The following is a 17880-nucleotide window of genomic DNA, read 5'->3' as shown; positions in this document are numbered from 1 at the left end:
TTTTATGTTTTTAAATATATATATATTTTGTATATTGGTTTTTGAAAAATAAAATAATAGCACCCAATGGAAAACACTTTGTTGTACGTAATATAGCATCAAATAGCTGCCTCGTCCTCTTCCTCCGGCTCCAGTTTGCTGTTCAAATCCATTACCCAATTGCAAAACTGTCCGTCCTTAAGCTCTACAAAATCACCTAGAAACACATTTACACGAGGCTTCTCCTTCGGGTCAAAGGGACCTGGAGTTTGTTCCGTGATCCAGGGATAAAGCTTTTTATCCACACGCCTGGCTGTGCGCTTCAGAGAGAAGAAAACCCGAAAGGCTATGTATCGACCAGTTGGTGTGATAAGGCACTGGGACACATAGCCCTGCTGCGGCTGGCGGGAGAGCAATGAATCCTCAAGAAACGACTGCAACTTCTTCACGCTCGCCTTGTTCGGCCAAGGAGTGGGCCAGGCAAAGCTGGGCCAGAAGCGCAGCGGTAACGGAATGGGGCATCTTCGGTATATGATCACCACCTGGCGTTGCATTTCCAGGCAGCGGTTCAGTGTGCAGTCGAGCAGGGAGCCCTCTGTGGTGGAGTACAGCCTATGACCGAAGAATTGTATCAACTCCTTGTGTAGCTGCTGATGGTGGTTCGGGGTCAAGTCATAGAAGTGCTGCATATCCAGGACGACCAGCTCCTCAGGATGGCTGTCCAAGAACTGACGGAGTTCTATTAGCGGCTCGAAGATTTCCATGGCAAACAGGGCATGGCAGTAGTAGAACTTTTCGTCCCTTTGAGCTATCCTTAAATCGAAGTAGCGAACCCCGAGACTCAGTTGCTCTATGATGCTGGAGGATTGTGTCTTGCTCCATCGACGTACAAAGCAGGGAAAGAAGCGATACCATCGTCGGATAGCTGGCTCCGCATCTGGCGCTAGTTGGGAGCTGCCGTTTATTCCATAGGTCATGGAATTGTGTGAACCTATACTAGATACGCGCGTGATATTCATTAAGTGGCTGGGAATGATGATCTCATTCATACCTGGAATGGCCAAATTAATTATTGACATGTCCCGCAATTCGGGCGGCAGGTCGCGCATCCAATGCTCCTTGGACATGGTGCAATGTGTATTGTCTAATACTCGTTTAAAATATTTTTATTTATAGTACAAATGTTGTTGGGGGCGTTTCTACAGTTATCTTTTTGTACGTAAACAAACCAAGAGTGCTGCCAGATGGTCACTTTCTTAGCTAGGTAAGTATCGATACTGTTTGTACCGATAGTAGGTCTTTCCGATATTTTACCGCCTATATTTAATTGTGCTTTTTTATTTATTATAGAATTTATTAACGTAAACCGAGTTTGATTGTGATAAGCATTAGTTGTCCTTAAGCAGTATCAATGTTCTCTTTGTTTTCGCCCTCCAGCTCATCGTCTAGGAGACGTTGCTGAGAATGCTGAGCCAGCAGCTGATCAGATTTATTGAAAACTCGCACATTTTTTGTGCAATCCATGAAATTGCAGTTTCCCAGCCAATTGTTGTCGTTGTAGCTGCAAGGCAAAATACAGTTAGCAATTGACACCATTTTACAGAATATTACACTCCATTCTTACCGCTTTAGTTCGCTGTATTGCCTTAGGACCAGCACCTTATCCTCTTTTCCAGGCAAGGCCAAGTTATCAGCCATTATACCTATTTTGCAGTTGTCAAAGCTACACTTGCTACCCTGTAGATTCAACGAAACTGTCTTGTCCAGCAGCTCCACTCCTGTATTGCAGCTTTTCACTTGAACATTGCCCAACTCTGCGCTGGAGCGAGGCCGCATCGAAATGCCCACGGCAAAGTTCTCAATGATGCAGCCACGCATCTCTACGCTGGCATTCGGCATGCAAACAATGCCTTCTTGAGTGCTGGAGTTGCCGTCGCCCAGCAGACGACACCCGCGCACGGTGAGCGTTCCACTGCGCAGCAGAATGCCCCTGCGCACATGACGGCAGTCGAGAACTAGGTGCGAGAGCGTGTAGTTCCCATCGATGACGAGAAGAGTGCTCTCCTCATCGCTGGAGCACACTACAGGCAAGTTTGGGAGCTGTGGTTCGGCAACCAATATGGCCTCGGACTTAACAAGCCCCTTGAGGCTGCCATTGTTGTTGAGGTGTTCGAGGAATTTGATTGTATGCTCGCCGGGTGAGAGCAAAATATCATCGTCGCTCCGGCATATGCTCAGAACATCCTGCAAGGTGTTGGCCAACTGAACCTGCGTGTCCGGTTTCACTTGCTCCTTGGCCAGCGTCAGCAAGTCCATCTGCTGCTGTAGCTTGCCCGGAACTGTGACCACATGGCAAATGGGAGTACGCTCCGTTAGAGGAAGCTCCGTCAGCCTTCCCACGCTTCGCTGCAAGAGATGACGCTTCAGGGAGTTCGACTGCAGCTCACTGTAGGCACGCCTCATTTCGGGATTCTCCAGAATCTCAAATTCACTGCGAATAATGGCCATACGCAGGTGCAGGCACATCAGATCCGTGACGGGCAATGTGGATACATTCAAGCTGCCGTTGGCGCTGCCTGGCTTGGGCTGCTTCCTTGCCGGCTCGGCGGCATTGTCATTCAGCTCGACGGCCTCGTCATCGCTCTCGACCTCGGCATCGCTCAGATCTAGTTCCAAATACTCCAGACGTTGCTGTATATACTTGGCCTCCATCAGGAGCGTGCGCATGTGCAAAGCCAGAGGGCGAGACAGCTTATTCTTGCTCAGATCACAGGCCAACTGAATGCGAGCCTGCAAGTGCATCTGCACCCAATCGCGATCGTCATCATAGTCCTTGTCCCACGGCATCCAGACATGACAGTAAAAGAAGCGCAGGCGATCAATGCACTCTGCAGTGGTGTCCACATTTAGGGCTTCGTTCTCCTGCTTGATGGTGGGCCACAGCTCGATCAAGGACACCTCGTTGCTCTCCGGCAAGTGAACATCATTATCCTGCACGGCTGTGACCACAAACACCGCCTTCAGCTCGTCAAATATGACCTGCTCAACATACCCATAGACAATGGTTGGATATCGTAGCTTGAGATCCTCGCAGATGACGCGAGGTATTTTCCAGATCGCCTGCCAACCTGAATAAACACATGTGTGTGTGTGTGCACATTTAAGCCTTCGATTGAATGCGCCTTTGTGTTGGAGGCTTACCTGCTGGTTCAATCTGAAGCTCAACAAAGGATTTCCACTCGGATCGCACTTGGGAGGCGGGCATCACGGCCCCATCCCAGGACAACACTGCCTCGGCTTCTTTGAGGCGCTCCAAAAAGGATTTTTCAAAAGTGTATACTTCCATGCTTATGTTTTTTATGGCAACAAGACGGTGTAGCGTCGAAAAATTTGAAATGAGTGTATTGACATGCGGCCTCGATAACGATAGATCGACTACTCTGTTCATACAACACTGCAGCTGGTCAAGTACAGCTGTTCAAAGTAGAGTACATTTTTAAACAAACAAATTTTATGAAAATAAGAAAACATGGCCTCAAACAACATGCCTGAAGAGAATTTCGAGGGCGGAGACGTATGCAAAGTGTTTGGCGAATTATTTGCAAGTGTAAAGATTCTCTTTTGTCCTGTTTTAGTTCAACTTTGACGACGATGCCGATGATGAGCAATTGGTGGCCACAAATTCGGGAAGGAAGCGCCTTTTTAGCAAAGTTTGTGGAATTCACATAATGTAATTTGTATAATTGTTGTGTTTTGACCTCGGCAGGAGTTGCGCTGCATGATGTTTGGCTTTGGCGATGATAAAAATCCCTATACGGAGACAGTGGATTTGCTCGAAGATCTGGTCATAGAATATATAGCAGAGACGACACATCGTGCCATGGAAATTGGGCGGACAGGTCGCGTGCAAGTAGAGGATATTATCTTTCTGGTGCGCAAGGATCAACGCAAATACGCAAGGGTCAAGGACTTGCTGACCATGAACGAGGAGCTGAAAAAGGCGCGAAAGGCCTTCGATGAGATCAAATACGTCGGAAACGAGGGAAAACTCAAATGACACAGGCACAAGAAAACCAAGTCAGGGCATACACGTAGCCACTCCTAAAGCTTAGTTTAGATTTAAGATACATGGTCTTTAATGCTGTATAATGTAATAAATTAATCAAAATAGTCTTCAATGTCAATATCAGGATTAAGTATATCATCGCCATACGGCTCCAGATCGATGCCATTTAATATAAGATTCTCGCAGGTCTCTGCCAGATCGGTGTCCCCAATCATAATGGCCCCGCGCAGTCTTCCATTTTGCAGCACAAACTTGATGTATTCCTTGTTGCGGGTACAGCGAACCAGTAGTTCATAGTCACGGCCCAGACCCTGGCCATTGAAGCGGCCAAGAAGTACTACAGGGTAGCCAAACAGCTGCGTCACATGCCCGAAGAGCTCAAAACAAAAGTCCTGATAGATGGGCTCTCCCTCGAAAGCGGCGGACATACTGCGTCCAGCCATAGAACCCATTTGCCTGGCCTGTGTCCACAGGCGCATTTGGAACCAGTGGGGAGCAGGCTCCCACGCTGCAGAACAGACATCGCCCGCCGCATAGACATCTGGCAAATCGGTCCTCATCATTTCATCCACAGAAAGCCCGCCATCGTCTGCTAATTTTGGCGGGAAATCAGTTGCAAACTCATGCCGTGGCTGGACACCAGTTGCAGACACAATAAAATCACAGGTCAGCTTCTCCGTGCTACCATCGTCGTGGCTCAACTTAATACTAAGTCTTCCTTCCTCTGGGAGCATATGGTAATCCGCTATATTCGATTTGTAGTACATTTTCGGCAGTACTTTGCCCGCATCTTTTGAACCGCCACTCAAATCGTAATTGCTGTGCCAGTCCGGACCCAAAGCGGCTCCTTGCTTACTCTCCTTCTTGTCTGGGGGCGTGAGTTCACCATAGCGCATCCGTTTAATGGCAGTTTCCGTGATTGTTGGCTTCTCCAGCTCACTCCTGGCCAGCTGGAAGAACTCCGCAGCTCCCGGATCCACAAAAGTGGCGGATATATGCGAATCTTTCACCACCCAGTGGACATTAACATCCTTCAGCTCGTAGGCCAGCTCACTGGCAATGCCGCCATTGCCCAGAATCAAGACATCCTTGGCTGTGAGCAGTCTCTTTTGGAGTTCCAACACGGAATCAGTATCGCGGATGCCAATGATGCGTGACTCGGCATGGCCGGAATTGAATAACTTTGGTGATCCTCCGGTGCACACGCAGATGTATCGATATTTTAGTATAACACCCGTCTTGGTGCGTGCCCAGTGTTCCCGGCTGTTGATGTACTCCAGTTGGTCCACAATTGTTGCTATGCTGGCGCCAATTTCGTTGACATCTTTCTCCCGCACATCGAATTTGTGAAGATAGCGGGCGACGGGCACGAGATTGGTAACACTCTTCACAATGCTGGATTCAGTGAGCAGCAAAATGGACGATGAGGGGCAGCATATGGCCAATGTTTCGGCACAACTAACGCCAGCAATCCCACCGCCAACGACCAAGAAGTTGCAGTCGCGCGACATCCTCAAAAACAGAAGAAAATCAAAACAATAAACAACAGCTGATGCTCAACTTAACCTCAAAATAACGGATATTCAATCAACCAAATCTTTTAACAATCGTTTATTAAATATGATTAACTAATATTAGGACTTTTGCTGGCCATAGAACTCGTTGTAGTCATACTCTCTGAATGGCACATCGTAGGTTATGAGGCCAGAATCCCGGGCCTGCTCCACCGCCACCCTCAAACGCAAATGACTTTTCTGGCATAGACCCGTCTTCGAGTAGCTGAGGACCTCTCCATTGTGCGGCGAAATGAACTGCTCCAGTAGTTCCGTGTTGCGGTAATCCAGGACGAGATACTCATCGCGACAAATGGGACAAGGATTACCGGTGGATATTTTGCCCTGGCGAATGCAAGTCTTGCGGGTCTTGCGTGGCGCATACATGCCCTTGTGGTTGCGCCTAGGAAAGAGTATATTTCAATATCAGTGTAATGTTTGTCGGAGTCAGAGAATGATTCCTACCGATATTGAGACCACACGAAATCGTCGCCATAGGTCTCCTTATACGCGACACTCTTCAGATAACGTATTGATGTTTCCACAGGTATCACTTGGGTGCGATCTTTGGGGTCCGGACCAGAGCTCTTTGGCTCCTCTTCGCCATCGACCGCCTCCGCTTCATTTTCCGTTGCAGCCTTGCATCTGAAGGCGCTGGCTGTATGCAAAGCTCCCCGGCTGTTGCGCGTTATGCTAGCCAAACCATTGTATATCCCTCGCGCAATGGGCAACATTTTAAGTTATTAAAACTGAATTGTTTCCAAAAACGCAACGACGTAACAAGCAGAATGTGTGCCGGCGAGCAGCTGATCAGATAAAAAAAGGTTGGCAGCACTAAAGCTATCGACTAGAGTTGGAAAAACAATTAGTTGATGGTACAATTAGATGACGTCTATGACATAAACAAACTAAAACTGGTAGCACCACCATGAATAGCATGTATAAATATAATTGTTTACTTAATATTGTTTCTTTTTAATCTTAATCTTCTTAATCTGTAATTTAAAAATAACATCGGAAACATCGATATCCATCCTTGTCGATAGTTGTCGGAGGCGCGAGAGTTAAATGAACTTAACTGTGTTTTTGCGAATATTTATACGTCAAAATTCTAAATTATTGTTAAAAACTATACAATCACAAATAATAGTGGTACAAAAACTCTAATATAATTTCTAAAGCGGTGAGTAACATAATGGTAAACATGTTCACACACACACAAACGAAAATATAGCATGAATGAACAGCCAAATGCCGCCAGTGTCCGTTTTAGTTTTAGTTTCTTTCGGATTTTACTGGTGCAAAGTAGCGTTGACTGCAAGCGGAAACGGAGTGTCGTGTCGTCGTCGTCGTCGCCAGTGCGTGGTGTTGCTGTTGCTGTTGCTGTAGTTGTGGTGTGGTGGGGCAGGCAGCCCTAAATCACGTGTATAATAAAAGGAACTTCTACTACCAGCATTTATTTGCCATTTGCCGTGGCGGCATACGACACAACCGCCAAGCATTGACGTTCCCGGGAGTTGGCCGTAATTCATCCAATACTTGGTAGTAATACCCACCAGTAGTTTCGCTTGCGTGCATGCATAAATTTGTTGTTTGTTTTAATCAATATCGGAGCAGACGGTCATTTTGATTTTAATTGTTTCCAAGTAAAAAATAGGCCCTACCACATAGTATATGACCGAATCGTAAAGTTCTTCGTAGAACTAGCAGCTAACACACAAATCCAAGTAACATTACTGGTCTCGCCCCTCGAAAGGTGAGTCAGGTGAGTGCGAGAGCCTTGCTTTTGCTTGCCTTTATAAATAGAGACCCCGCCGTACGTACAGGCCCGTAATAGCCGTGCAATATGCAAGCCAGCCACACTACAATTTCTTATCAATTGCAAAAACCGAACAGAAAAAAAGGGCAACAAAAATAATAGTGCTATAAATACCGCTATGTGAACCGCAAGTTTGAATGAGAGAGCGAGTGTGGCATGTCGCGCGGTCACCTCACCCGAAAAGCAGGCTGACAAAAACAGGGTGGCGGCTCCTCACTTCTGACACTCTTTCTCTTACAGTTTGTTGGAGTTGGAGTACTTTTCGCGCATTTCGTGTAATAAATTGCCATTTTCCTTCAGCGCCACAAACCAAACGAAAATCGTAGTTACATTGTGCCAAATTAATACCTGTTGGCTGTGCTATGTGCGCCCCCTTTTATTTTTATGCCTTTCACAAGCAAACAAACAAATTATGTGATACGGTGGGGGGATTGCATCCGACTATGAGAGTACTTCGTGAGGAATTTTAAGGCCCTTTTTTTAGTGTTTCACTTCAGTTGGTATGATTAACAGCTGTAATAAGAATGGACGATATGTTAGAAAGCTAAATATATCCCTCGATAATAGGTTTCACAAGCTAACAAATGCGTAGTTGGTACACAATAGTGTAATTAAAAGATTAAGATAGTGCACAATGGGTTATATGGGGGAGATTAAAGTAGTCTATCAAAATGGTAGAAATAGTCCAGAACCACTCGATTAATTATTCTTATAGTTTTCCAACGGGGAAAAATTCTCGTCCGTGTTCTACTCTTATATTATACTCTTCAATTGCTGGGTAGCCGCAAACCCACTAGAGTCGGCGCCAAATAATTTTGTTGTCGCCGTTTTTACATACAACATTTCGGTTTCCCATTTTACTTCCGCCCTATAGAGAGGGTAGGATCTATAGGGTCTTCGCCCTAATGGAGACCCGACCTACGCCCACTCCTCTGGCACTTGGCATTTATTTTCGAAATTTGAATCGGCGCTCTACTGGTGTTTCTTCCTGCCTTCTTTTGTTTATCCTGCGCTCTGTTGCACGTCAAAAGGAAATGTTTGTTTACGGCCCCACAGGGCTCCAGTCACTGCCTAGATTATAGAGCTTTGCTTTTCATGTCCTTCGTGTCTCGCTTTCTCGGGGCTTCGGTAACATTAGTGAATGCCCACGCGTGTGCCGCCACCAGTCTGTCAATCCCTCGTGAAGTTCCTTACACTCGGAGGGGGTCAGTAGCAGCTGGTGGGCTGCTTTATCAATAAGTTGTTACCAGTTTTGATTAATGTGTTTTTTCTTTGGGACACGACATTCCCTAATGGCCAGTGTTCGAACACCTTCGAGTATAATTTTCTTTATAGATTTCCAGTTATAAATGACCTAATTATTGTAATTACATTTATGCCTTTTGAATGTATTTTCCAAGTATTTTATAGGTCATTGATTGAAAGCTTTTAATTGATTAAATATTTCCTTTATTTTAGGGATAGTTAGTAAAATGAATTGTTGTTTGAACGGCTCTATAGTTGTGTAACTATTATGGTATGGGTCTATAGTCATAAACCGGAAAGTATTGAAAATTCCACTGATAAAGATCGAGTTATTAGTTACCTCTACTTATCAAGCTACTTATTAGCTACAGTAGACTTTCTAGAATGGCCACAATCGCAAACACCATAATCTAAAATACAAAGCTCTTTTTTTAAATAAATTTTAAAGCCTAAATGGAAATGTGTTCTAATATAATACATCAGACTGGTCACATTTCGGCTTATGCGCCATTTGTCATCGAAAAATACACCTCTTGGAGAACATAAAGAATGTTATAACAAAGAAACAAATAGCCTGCTAAAAATACAATCCTTTGCATATCGTTGTGGACCCCAAACCAAACCAACCTCCAGGGATAGATAGCGTTCACAACAATTTAAATACCAATTTGCCTAATTAAGGCACCTTTGGCGCGGCGGCGCGCCTCCGCCACTGACAACTCATTCGAGTGGGTTCCGTCGCTCCCCACGGACCAGCCGTAAGCCCAAAAATATTGCGTGACACGTCGCCCCATTCGGTGGCAGGTATTACTATGCAGACGGTGTGGGACCTAGTGCAGTTGGAGGACCTAATGACATCAACGCCACAATGTGCTGGGGTAAGGGGAGAGGGATTCCTGTGCAGAGGTCATTCGTTGACACCCTCTGAAGGAAATACTCGGGCTCCTGCAATAACAACGGTTTTTTAAAAACAATTTATATGTATTTAGTATAATCCTCGCCCATCTGGTTAGGTTGCTTGTATTTTGTTACTTCTATTCCCATAAAAATCGTAAATTATGCATGTGGAAAAAGGGCTTCGCTTCGCTTCGGAGGGGTCCATCTGTTGGGCTTCCCAGGCCATGGCCTGACATTGAATACAGACGCCACGTCGCCAATCATTAGTCAGGGACCGTCCTTAAGTCCTTGAAGTTGTTTCGTTTCCTCCATCAAGCTCTTCAGTTAAGCAACCATTTTTCCATTCTTCATAGACGATGGCGGGTAAGAGCGACAAGGAAATTCTGGCCAACTCCATGTACGAGGATGATCCCAATGGAAATTCAGCGCCAGCCACAACCAAGGACCAAGAATCCGATCAGAGGCAGGAGGTACTCAAAGCGACCAATGTGGCTCCCCCATCGGCGGCGCCACGTTGGGGACCACAGAACAAGGGCGCCCAGGAGCTGGCCTCTTTGTACAGTCCAGGTGAGGATCTATATAGCTGTAAGGAAAGGCGAATTGGATAACATTTTCATATTGTACACAATCCGACAATCCTTACCATAGGAAAGCGGGCCCAGGAAATCATTTGCGTGTACACCTGCATAGGCCTCATGATCATCAATCTGATACTGATTGTCCGGCACATGCGACTGGAGAGGATTAGTGTGGCCATTGTGTCCGCATTGTGTGGCATCATAACAGCAGACTTTGCTTCTGGTCTGGTCCACTGGGCAGCAGATACCTGGGGTTCTGTGGACTTGCCCCTAATTGGCAGGGTATGCATGCAGGTGCTCCCATCATCAGTTGGTTCTCTTATATGGTTTTATTATTTCTTAGAATTTCCTGCGTCCGTTTCGCGAGCATCACTTGGATCCCACATCCATAACGCGCCACGATTTCATTGAAACGAATGGTGACAATTTTATGGTTGGAATACCCATCCTTGGGTATTTGGCGCACTATTTCTACATTCGATCGCCCAGCGAGATTCAGCTACATTTTGGCTGGATAGCCTATGTATTTCTTTGCTCCATATTTGTGGCCATGACAAATCAGGTGAGGGTTCATCCAAACATATTATTCCGTTCATGAAAAATAATTTGAATTTAATGATTTTATAGATTCACAAATGGTCACATACCTACTGGGGTCTGCCACGGTGGGTTCTGTTACTGCAAAGCTGTCACATTATTCTGCCAAGGAAGCATCATCGTATACATCATGTGGCACCGCATGAGACGTACTTTTGCATAACCACGGGATGGTTGAATTGGCCGCTGGAACGTATAAGGTTTGTGGCGTGTTCCTCCTTAAATTCACCTTCATTTTCATGTGTGATCATTTTTTTGTCATTTAGATTCTGGTCTACTTTTGAGCTTGTTATTGAGCATTTTACGGGCCTAAAGCCACGCGACGATGATATGAAATGGGCCAAGAAACTCACATAATGCTTTTTGCTACCCTCAGCGACTGTATATAGGAAATCCTGGACCAAAAGCAGCCTTATATTTATAAAAAATGTTATTTTGCACAACAAAGTAGCTTTAAATTGAGAACAGATTACATATATGTATGTATATGAAGTCAACTGAAGAAATCGCATAGTTTTTAGTTGCATCCTCACAATGTTCGTTAACAAATAGTTGAATATCTAAGCTTAAGCCTTGGACAACACTTCGCACACATACACTAGACACTAGAAGCGCATAAAGAACCACAATCACTGATCTCTTTTACGAGTGAGAGCCTTATGTATACCTGTGTACTAAATAGTGAAATGAAACAAACGCTTGTTAAAACATTTTGATATCTTTACAAAAAGAAGAAGTAATAATGCATAATGCAATACAAATCCCCTATACATAAGCTTAAACAGAGGAAATGATTTTTATACCCAGATCCTAAATGAAAGACATTCTCAAAAAATTGCGTCATAGCCTGCAAAAGATACATATATACAAACGATGATAAGTTATAAACAAATAGTTACGACTAGACGATTAGGCGCTGTATGCAATCAAGAAAGTTACTTACAAAACGATTTTTACTCGTATAAGAGGCATACACAATGTTTTGGAATAAGCTAATGACACACTTTTAGTGGCATGTATTAACTTTAGTGCAATCTAGAAAAGGGAGAATTTACTTATATGTATTTGTAAAATTTGTTACCAAAAAGAGCCAGCTACTCGCATCTCTCTGGCCGCTTAGGAAAGTTGTATGTACAGTGTGGAGCAGCTGCCGTCGTTGTTTTGTGAAGCGTGCCAGCAGTTAGTTGCTTATATAATTTAGTACACTAAATTCTAAGAGAGCAATATATTAATTGTGATGCAAGTAAAATAAATTATGATCCTAATTCAATTAGAAATTACCGTACTCGTTATTGAAGATGTGACAACATACTCATTGGCCATTTTGAAGCTTGTGGAAACATAAAGAAGAAAATTTTATATTAAAGAAGGTAAAGGGCCCTCACAAACTTATGTATTGAACAAATGAGCAGAGTATCTTTAATTTTGGAGTCATCTGAAGACATGGTGCTAAAAAATATCTCAAATCACTTCTATTTTTAAAATCAGAACTATTAATGGCATAAAAAAACATAAATCTTTCAAGAAAAGTACACCCATAAAAAATACAAGTGCGAATAAAAAAGGCTAGTGGATCAATTGCTGTACTTTACATCATAAAACCACTTTTAATTGTTCTTTAATCCAAGTTGCCAGTTAAGAACTGTGATCCGGAGCTGCTAACAAACTGAAAGTGTGGGCTTAAATCGCTCATACATCTTGCCGAGGGCTCACTTCTTTTCAGTACAACGATATAAAGCGATCATCGTCTGAAATTAATATGTTGTATGCTAATAAGTTAAAAACGGCAAAGAGTTCCAAATCCATTCTTGTAACAAACTTTAAACTGGAATTACTCAATTGAGAATTCGTCGATTACTCATATCTTGATCTAAGCCATGCTAAGGATACATGAGGATACACTTCTTGCTCTATGGCACTCAACAGACTTATGAACTAGAAAATAACATAAATCAACTGTGTGCCATATAGCACGAATGTGCATTTGGTCGGGGAAACACTCTCATTTTCAAAATCACCTTTCTTTTTGTATATATTCTTCTTTAAATATAGGTAATTTTTCAATCGACCTGGTAAAAAACTTAAATCTGGGACTTCTCAATTCGGAATTCATCGAGTACTCACATTTGATCTAGAAACACAAGATATGTATGAGTTAAAATACCACACATGCTTTGTGTTTCTAAAGCCAAATGCAAAATGAATATTTTCTTTATTAAACTGTCTTCGATCACTTGAAAATTGTGCGCTTATCTCAAAATGTTCTAAAAGGAGGTATTTTTCAAGCAAAATTGCCAGGCTAGAATTGTGATACGAGTTAAGGAAAGTAACGTTTAAAAAATCTGGACTGGTAATAAACTTGAAGTGTTTGCTTAATTTTCATTTAATCATTATTTGTGGAGTACTCATATCTTGCTTTGTAGTCAACAATTGTGTCATGAATTACAAAATATCATAATATATATATAATTACATCATAATTAGACGAGAATAATTTGCAGAGCACTTAAAAGTTATAGAGTATTGATTGTGGTATTTTCTTCACCAAATAACTGTTTTTTTATTGGATGTTTTTTTAAAGCAAAGTTGCCACAAAAAAGATTGCAAGCACGAATTGAAAGTCGACAAGGTTTGGGATCTGAGTTGCGGTACTTTGCATCCCAAAATCACTTTTAATGTTTAAATCACAGTTTTCTTTCTATTATTTTAAGACATCATTCTCAAGCGCAGGTGATGTTCAAGCTAACTTGCCAGATTGGAAATGCAATACGAGTTTAAAAACGCAACGTTTTACAAATCCACACTGGTAAGAAAATTGAAATTTGGTTACTTCTTTGTCGTTACTCAGATTCTGATCTAAGCCAGCATAGGATGCATCAGGATAGAGCACACATTTTGCTGTATGGCAGACAAGAGATTTATGAATTAGAAAATAACATAAATCAAGTGTTTGCCATATAGCACGAATGTGCATTTTGTGTGGGAGACACATTTTCTTCAACACGGTTACTTTCTTTTTCAAAATCACCACTCTTTTTGTATATATTCTTCTTTAAATATAGGTAATTTTTCAATCGACCTGGTAACAAAATTAAAACTGGGACTTCTCAATTGGGAATTCGTTGAGTACTCACATTTGATCTAAGAGACACAAGTTATGTATGAGTTAAAGCATACCACACATGATTTGTGTTTCTAAATTGAAATGCAAATTGAATATTTTCTTTATTAAACTGTCTTCGATCACTTGAAAATTGTGCGCTTATCTCAAAATGTTCTAAAAGGAGGTATTTTTCAAGCAAAATTGCCAGGCTAGAATTGTGATACGACCTAAATTCAACGTTTCGCAAATCTAACCTGGTAAAAAACTGAAAATATGGGCTTAAATCGTTCATACATCTTGCCGAGGGCTCACTTCTTGTCAGTACAGGGATATAAAGCGATCATCGTCTGAAATTAATATGTTGTATGCTAATATGTTAAAAACGGCAAAGTCTCCCAAATCTATTCTTGTAACAAACTTTAAACTGGAATTACTCACTTGAGAATTCGTCGATTACTCATATCTTGATCTAAGCCATGCTAAGGATACATGAGGATGCATCACACTTCTTGCTCTATGGCACTCAACAGACTTATGAACTAGAAAATAATATAAATCAACTGTGTGCCATATAGCACGAATGTGCATTTGGTGGGGGAAACACTTTCCTCAACACGGTTACTTTCTTTTTCAAAATCACCTTTCTTTTTGTATATATTCTTCTTTAAATATAGGTAATTTTTCAATCGACCTGGTAACAAAATTAAAACTGGGACTTCTCAATTGGGAATTCGTTGAGTACTCACATTTGATCTAGAAACACAAGTTACGTATGAGTTAAAACATACCACACATGCTTTGTGTTTCTAAAGTGAAATGCAAATTGAATATTTTCTTTATTAAACTGTCTTCGATCACTTGAAAATTGTGCGCTTATCTCAAAATGTTCTAAAAGGAGGTATTTTTCAAGCAAAATTGCCAGGCTAGAATTGTGATACGACCTAAATTCAACGTTTCGCAAATCTAACCTGGTAAAATTTTATTGATATTTATGGTAGCTCTTTTGTATTTTGATGTTTTGCTGAAAAGACGCCTGAATCGTTATTTTAAATATGTTCATATTATAGTTTCCACAAAAAAATTTATTTTGATTCGACGGCTGCTTTCATCCTGCTTGGGAAAAGCAAGGAACAATAGAATTTGCAAATACATTCTATTCTCCATTGCTTTTTCAATGCAGAATGTGAATTCAAAACGTATTGTTGAGTAAAATTGTATTTTTCTTCTGCTCGCACGCACAATTTAACAGAGCTCGCTCACGCACAAAACGGTTCTAACCCGCTAATCAAGTTTTAATCTACTTGTTCTTTAGTAATTCTCCTAGTAAAATGGATAAATTATAATTTATTATATTTTCAGTAACTCTTTTTTTTTGTTGACAGTATCTCACTGAAAAATATTATATTTGTGTATTTTTTTTATTAAAAATATTGATTTTCATCACACATCCGCATACAATTTAGTGGGGGTGCGCACGCGTGTATGTGAAGGGATTTTTAACAATCCTGTCAGAATTTTTATGTTTTTTTTTTTATCTACAGTTCATAATTTTATACATACTTCCAAATCTTTTGCAGTGCGCTGACCAAAGAAGAAAAAGAAGCTACGAATTAGCCAAATTAGCAGCCAAAGTTTCCCAAGTCCATTCTTGTAACAAGCTTGACACTTGGATCGCTCAATTGGGGATTCGTCGATTACTCACATCTTGAGCTAAGACACACAAAGTATGGACGCGGTCAATGTATCACACATGCCTTGGGTACATAAAGTCATGAATATGAAATAAGAGCGAATCGAATGCACAAGTTTTCATCACCATATTACCATTAAGTTTTGAAACGGACGTTTTCTTTTCTCGTTTCTTTGAACAGAGGTATTTTTCAAGCAAAGTTGCCAGGTTAGAACTGTGGTACGAGTTATAAGAAGGAACCGTTTCACAAATCTGACCTGGTAAAAAACTGAAAATTGTGGGCTTACATCTTTCATCCTTTTTGCCGAATGCTCGCATCCTGCTTTTTGGAAAACAATTATGAATATGTATGCAATTTATAATCACGTGTGTAGTATTAATGTGAATTTAGTCAGAGAAAGGTCCAAACACTATTTTATCACGGCCTAAATTTACCACTCTTTCTGTATATGTTCTCGGTCAAATATAAGTATTTCTCAAGCAAAGTACCATTCTTGTAACAAACTTAAAACGGGGACTATGTTAAAAACGGCAAAGTCTCCCAAATCCATTCTTGTAACAAACTTTAAACTGGAATTACTCACTTGAGAATTCGTAGATTACTCATATCTTGATCTAAGCCATGCTAAGGATACATGAGGATGCATCACACTTCTTGCTCTATGGCACTCAACAGACTTATGAACTAGAAAATAATATAAATCAACTGTGTGCCATATAGCACGAATGTGCATTTGGTGGGGGAAACACTTTCCTCAACACGGTTACTTTCTTTTTCAAAATCACCTTTCTTTTTGTATATATTCTTCTTTAAATATAGGTAATTTTTCAATCGACCTGGTAACAAAATTAAAACTGGGACTTCTCAATTGGGAATTCGTTGAGTACTCACATTTGATCTAGAAACACAAGTTACGTATGAGTTAAAACATACCACACATGCTTTGTGTTTCTAAAGTGAAATGCAAATTGAATATTTTCTTTATTAAACTGTCTTCGATCACTTGAAAATTGTGCGCTTATCTCAAAATGTTCTAAAAGGAGGTATTTTTCAAGCAAAATTGCCAGGCTAGAATTGTGATACGACCTAAATTCAACGTTTCGCAAATCTAACCTGGTAAAAAACTGAAAATATGGGCTTAAATCGTTCATACATCTTGCCAAGGGCTCACTTCTTGTCAGTACAGGGATATAAAGCGATCATCGTCTGAAATTAATATGTTGTATGCTAATATGTTAAAAACGGCAAAGAGTTCCAAATCCATTCTTGTAACAAACTTTAAACTGGAATTACTCAATTGAGAATTCGTCGATTACTCATATCTTGATCTAAGCCATGCTAAGGATACATGAGGATACACTTCTTGCTCTATGGCACTCAACAGACTTATGAACTAGAAAATAACATAAATCAACTGTGTGCCATATAGCACGAATGTGCATTTGGTCGGGGAAACACTCTCATTTTCAAAATCACCTTTCTTTTTGTATATATTCTTCTTTAAATATAGGTAATTTTTCAATCGACCTGGTAAAAAACTTAAATCTGGGACTTCTCAATTCGGAATTCATCGAGTACTCACATTTGATCTAGAAACACAAGATATGTATGAGTTAAAATACCACACATGCTTTGTGTTTCTAAAGCCAAATGCAAATTGAATATTTTCTTTATTAAACTGTCTTCGATCACTTGAAACTTGTGCGCTTATATCGAAATTTTCTAAAAAGATGTATTTTTCAAGCATAATTGCCAGGCTAGAGCTGTGATACGAGTTAAGGAAAGTAACGTTTAACAAATCTGGACTGGTAATAAACTTGAAGTGTTTGCTTAATTTTCATTTAATCATTATTTGTGGAGTACTCATATCTTGCTTTGTAGTCAACAATTGTGTCATGAATTACAAAATATCATAATATATATATAATTATATCATAATTAGACGAGAATAATTTGCAGAGCACTTAAAAGTTATAGAGTATTGATTGTGGTATTTTCTTCACCAAATAACTGTTTTTTTATTGGATGTTTTTTTTAAGCACAGTTGCCAAAAAGATTGCAAGCACGAATTGAAAGTCGGCAAAGATTTGGGATCTGAGTTGCGGTACTTTGCATCCCAAAATCACTTTTAATGTTTAAATCACAGTTTTCTTTCTATTATTTTAAGACATCATTCTCAAGCGCAGGTGATGTTCAAGCTAACTTGCCAGATTGGAAATGCAATACGAGTTTAAAAACGCAACGTTTTACAAATCCACACTGGTAAGAAAATTGAAATTTGGTTACTTCTTTGTCGTTACTCAGATTCTGATCTAAGCCAGCATAGGATGCATCAGGATAGAGCACACATTT

General features: G+C 41.0%; 6 protein-coding genes across 10 annotated transcripts; 2 read left to right on the top strand and 4 right to left on the bottom strand.

Annotated features, from left to right (window-relative positions):
- Positions 1-15: 15 nt before the first annotated feature.
- LOC6596535 (PI-PLC X domain-containing protein 2) lies at positions 16-1163 on the bottom strand. The gene is made up of 2 exons (XM_002021696.2): positions 1031-1163; positions 16-970 (listed from the first exon to the last, which is right to left on the bottom strand). The coding sequence occupies exons 1-2, from the start codon at positions 1104-1106 to the stop codon at positions 99-101; spliced, it is 948 nt and encodes a 315-aa protein (XP_002021732.1). The 5' UTR covers positions 1107-1163; the 3' UTR covers positions 16-98.
- On the bottom strand, positions 1130-3355 carry LOC6596534 (protein nessun dorma). The gene is made up of 3 exons (XM_002021695.2): positions 3181-3355; positions 1604-3107; positions 1130-1540 (listed from the first exon to the last, which is right to left on the bottom strand). Exons 1-3 carry the CDS (start codon positions 3323-3325, stop codon positions 1378-1380), a joined length of 1812 nt encoding a protein of 603 aa, XP_002021731.1. The 5' UTR covers positions 3326-3355; the 3' UTR covers positions 1130-1377.
- Positions 3356-3470: 115 nt separating this feature from the next.
- LOC6596533 (transcription initiation factor TFIID subunit 13) lies at positions 3471-4163 on the top strand. Its single transcript, XM_002021694.2, has 3 exons — positions 3471-3553; positions 3615-3689; positions 3746-4163. Exons 1-3 carry the CDS (start codon positions 3509-3511, stop codon positions 4034-4036), a joined length of 411 nt encoding a protein of 136 aa, XP_002021730.1. The 5' UTR covers positions 3471-3508; the 3' UTR covers positions 4037-4163.
- Positions 4098-5566, bottom strand: LOC6596532 (pyridine nucleotide-disulfide oxidoreductase domain-containing protein 1). Its single transcript, XM_026987546.1, has one exon. The coding sequence runs from the start codon at positions 5554-5556 to the stop codon at positions 4138-4140; it is 1419 nt and encodes a 472-aa protein (XP_026843347.1). The 5' UTR covers positions 5557-5566; the 3' UTR covers positions 4098-4137.
- Positions 5567-5641: 75 nt separating this feature from the next.
- Positions 5642-6361, bottom strand: LOC6596531 (28S ribosomal protein S18b, mitochondrial). The gene is made up of 2 exons (XM_002021692.2): positions 6064-6361; positions 5642-6001 (listed from the first exon to the last, which is right to left on the bottom strand). Exons 1-2 carry the CDS (start codon positions 6330-6332, stop codon positions 5680-5682), a joined length of 591 nt encoding a protein of 196 aa, XP_002021728.1. The 5' UTR covers positions 6333-6361; the 3' UTR covers positions 5642-5679.
- A 204-nt stretch (positions 6362-6565) lies between these two features.
- LOC6596530 (transmembrane protein 189) lies at positions 6566-12011 on the top strand. 5 transcript variants are annotated; one of them, XM_026987883.1, is made up of 6 exons: positions 6566-6781; positions 9913-10126; positions 10208-10419; positions 10481-10699; positions 10765-10934; positions 11001-12011. In XM_026987883.1, exons 2-6 carry the CDS (start codon positions 9916-9918, stop codon positions 11089-11091), a joined length of 903 nt encoding a protein of 300 aa, XP_026843684.1. In that variant the 5' UTR covers positions 6566-6781; positions 9913-9915; the 3' UTR covers positions 11092-12011. The 5 variants fall into 5 exon arrangements, with proteins under 5 accessions (XP_026843684.1, XP_026843683.1, XP_026843681.1 ...); XM_026987882.1 differs by having other exon boundaries at positions 6748-7140; XM_026987880.1 differs by having other exon boundaries at positions 6748-7354.
- Positions 12012-17880: the final 5869 nt, after the last annotated feature.

Source organism: Drosophila persimilis, unplaced genomic scaffold, assembly GCF_003286085.1.
Source record: "Drosophila persimilis strain 14011-0111.01,24,50 unplaced genomic scaffold, DperRS2 tig00000124-arrow-pilon, whole genome shotgun sequence".
NCBI lineage: Eukaryota > Metazoa > Arthropoda > Insecta > Diptera > Drosophilidae > Drosophila > Drosophila persimilis.
This window is presented reverse-complemented; position numbering and strand designations above follow the sequence as displayed.